This window comes from Arachis ipaensis, chromosome B09, assembly GCF_000816755.2.
Source record: "Arachis ipaensis cultivar K30076 chromosome B09, Araip1.1, whole genome shotgun sequence".
NCBI classification, from domain to species: Eukaryota; Viridiplantae; Streptophyta; class Magnoliopsida; order Fabales; family Fabaceae; genus Arachis; species Arachis ipaensis.
This window is the reverse complement of record NC_029793.2, coordinates 60,004,228-60,008,031: the sequence shown is the minus strand read 5'-3', so window position 1 is coordinate 60,008,031 and position 3,804 is coordinate 60,004,228. Positions and strand designations below refer to the sequence as shown.

Here is a 3,804-nt window from a genome sequence, read left to right as displayed (position 1 = left end):
GTAACCTTTCACAATTTAAAATTCAGCCTTCATAAAATCTGATCATCCGATTCTTTTACAAATTTTATTATGAAAAAAAAAAATCTAAAAAATCAGTACTTTTAATTTATTAAAATTTAGTCAGCATTAAGCAACAAAAGAAAAATAAATAATTTTATACTATTAGATGAGATTATAATTTAAAAAAAAATCACACTACATATTAAAAATAAAAAACACGCAAACTAACTATTGTCGTGAATAACACATAATTTCCATCCATTTCTATAAAAGTTAGTCCACAAAATTAAGAAAGTGATACGAGAGCATACACGGGACAAGAAATGCATGTGACGTAACAGCCAATGAATTTGAACCCTAAAATAAAAGATTTATATATTCATTACAATACCAATAGATTCCATGTGCCTGCAATCACAACCACGGACTAAATGGTTGAACCTCAGCACAAACCCGAGAGATAATATAAATGAAAAAGGCAACTACTTCGATAAAAATACCAAAAATAACTTCTCATGATGATCTTTGTTTAAAAAATGTAACTTATTTGTTTAGCAATACTTTAAATAAAGATAACATTTTTACATGATCAAAATAAAATATTTTCACATAATGACATTCATAAAATCTTTATTGAATTAGCCACCGAGTAAAAACAACAACCCCGAATTCGTACTGGTCCACTCTACACTCACCCCTCCCTCAAACCTCATATATAAATACGCACCTTCAACTCCTTATCTGAAATTCATATTACTCAAAAAATAATAAAAAAAAAACGCTTACAAAATAATGGCCTCTCAGTCTTGCGCAGCCGCACTCTTAGGCGGTTTGGCCAACGTCAACACAACGGCCGCAAACTTCATCTGCGGCCAGCTGGACGCTATTAACCAGAAGCTCACCGACACCACCTACGCCGTCGACAACACCTACCTCCTCTTCTCTGCGTACCTAGTCTTCGCCATGCAGCTCGGCTTCGCCATGCTCTGCGCGGGCTCCGTCCGCGCCAAAAATACCATGAACATCATGCTTACCAATGTTCTTGACGCAGCCGCCGGTGGCCTCTCCTACTACCTCTTCGGCTATGCCTTTGCCTTTGGAGGCCCCTCCAACGGCTTCATCGGTCGCCACTTCTTCGGTCTCAGTGACTTCCCCTCTCCCTCCGCCGACTACAGCTTCTTTCTCTACCAGTGGGCCTTCGCCATCGCCGCAGCCGGCATAACTAGCGGCTCCATCGCCGAGAGAACGCAGTTCGTCGCTTATCTTATATACTCCTCGTTCCTAACCGGCTTCGTCTACCCTATCGTCTCTCATTGGTTTTGGTCGTCTGATGGGTGGGCCAGCCCCACCAGAACCAGTGGAAGCCTCCTCTTTGGATCTGGCGTAATTGATTTTGCCGGATCTGGAGTTGTCCACATGGTCGGCGGAGTTGCCGGCCTATGGGGAGCCTTGATTGAAGGACCACGCATAGGTCGCTTTGACAGAAGTGGCCGTTCGGTGGCCCTTCGAGGTCACAGCGCTTCCCTAGTTGTGCTAGGTTCGTTTATGTTATGGTTCGGTTGGTACGGTTTCAATCCAGGCTCCTTTCTAACCATTGCGAAAAGCTACGGTAAAAGTAGCGTGTATTATGGACAATGGAGCGCGATAGGGAGGACAGCTGTCACTACTACATTGGCTGGTTGCACTGCAGCCCTAACTACTTTGTTCAGTAAACGGTTATTGGTTGGACACTGGAACGTGATCGATGTGTGTAACGGTTTGCTTGCTGGTTTCGCTGCCATAACGTCTGGGTGCTCTGTCGTTGAGCCATGGGCGGCAATTGTGTGCGGCTTTGTTGCGGCGTGGGTACTCATTGGGCTCAACATGTTGGCGGCAAAGGTAGAGCGTTCTACCTTATACTTGTATAAGTACAAATAATTAATTTTTTATTAGATAATATTTAATATTTTTTAAAAATAAAAGTTTTAATTTTTTACATAAATAATATTAGCCAACTAATTATTGGCGAGCTTTTGTTAAAAAGACGTGTTTAATTATTTTATGTGTTATTGCTGAAAACAAAATTGATTTTTTTTTCACTATCTTTTGAATTTCTCTTTTACCAATCTTAATGTTTAGTTTATTTATTAGTATACTCGTGAACTATATGTTACCAAAAATTAATATTCTGATAAAATCATTATATTTTAGGATAAAATATTATCTTGTTTCCAATGTTTATGCTAATTCTTAATTTAGTTTCTAATGTGTTATTATACATTTTATTTCAGTTTTAAAAAGTTTTACACGTCTTATTTTAGTTCTATTTTAGTCTAAAAACATTTGAAATAGATTCATTATTATCTCTCCATTAAATTTGACATAAACAATTAGTATATTAAAAAGTTAATAACCTTTGATATTGTAAGTAAAATTTTTTTTTTTGGTTTGGGATCATTGATGATTAATTGATAAGATTTTTAAAATTTTTTTTATATAGAAAAAATTGAGAAGAAGTGTTACAAGAAAATTTTGGTTATGTTTCTCTAAAAAATGTTGTTAACGTTCGCGTCATATTAAATTGAATAAGATAACTTCATATGATTGGCTTAGTAATATATTTTTATACTAAAAATAATGACAACCTAACATTCTGATAAAAAAAATACACACGAATAATGTATATATACAACGTTCTACTATAGATAGTGCTTATATTTGTAACTGGACAACATAGGTGAAGTTTGATGACCCATTGGAGGCGACGCAGCTCCACGGAGGGTGTGGTGCATGGGGAGTGCTATTCACGGGGTTATTTGCAACTAAGAAATACGTGGCAGAGGTGTACGGATCCGGGAGGCCTTACGGGCTGTTGATGGGCGGCGGAGGGAAGCTGTTGGCTGCGCAGGTGATCGAAATTCTAGTAGTTAGCGGGTGGGTGACGGCAACGATGCTGCCGCTGTTTTACGGACTTCAAAAGATGAGTCTGTTGAGGATATCGAGGGAAGATGAGACGGCGGGTATGGATTTGACGAGACACGGTGGGTTTGCTTATGCGTATCATGATGAAGATGATGGGTTTGCAAAGCCCGCCATGTATATGATGGGCAGGATTGAGCCCTCTCCTCAAGCCAATCCACTGTGAACCCCAAGAAATTGGTTTTGCGGTTGTGACGTCACACCTGAAATCGTATTATTATTATTATTTGTAGGTAGGTCAAAGTCTGTTAGCTTAGATACAGTAGCTTGTTTACCAAGACGACATGCAGGTTCAGCTAAAATATTACTAGATCACTGTTTTTTATTTTTTTTTTTTTGGGTTTGGATCACAACAATACTGTTATGCATTTTAACGAATAACTAGTGTAAAAATTCGAACTACTTCCGGACCAAATATTGTCCGATTAAAAAATTTGTTGTTACCTGGTTATTAATATTAGAAAAATATTATTTGTACATTAAAATTAGTTACTAAAATTAGTTATCAATGTATTTATGTATAAATATATGTATAATTTAATTTATTTTTAATGTGTATATGTATATATTATCAGAAAAATATATAGTTCAAGAAATAACGACAAAAATGTTATCCTAATTTAAAAAGAGTATATCTATAAATCCAAATGCATGTTAGTTATTTACAAAAGATTAATTTTGCCTAAATATCATGGATATTCATATTTGTCTTCTTCTTTTTTAAGTAGTAGGCCAAAATATGATTCTGAATCTGAAAAGGCCTTCATTTTCCTACAAATAGTGGTAGGATAGAAGAAATAAATATGCTTATTTTTTTCGTTTTTAAATATCAAACTATAAGAGAAT

The 3,804-nt window shown here is 36.4% G+C and overlaps 1 protein-coding gene across 1 annotated transcript; it reads left to right on the top strand.

Annotated features, from left to right (window-relative positions):
- LOC107619300 (ammonium transporter 1 member 2) lies at positions 699-3,359 on the top strand. Its single transcript, XM_016321557.2, has 2 exons — positions 699-1,878; positions 2,717-3,359. Exons 1-2 carry the CDS (start codon positions 793-795, stop codon positions 3,122-3,124), a joined length of 1,494 nt encoding a protein of 497 aa, XP_016177043.1. The 5' UTR covers positions 699-792; the 3' UTR covers positions 3,125-3,359.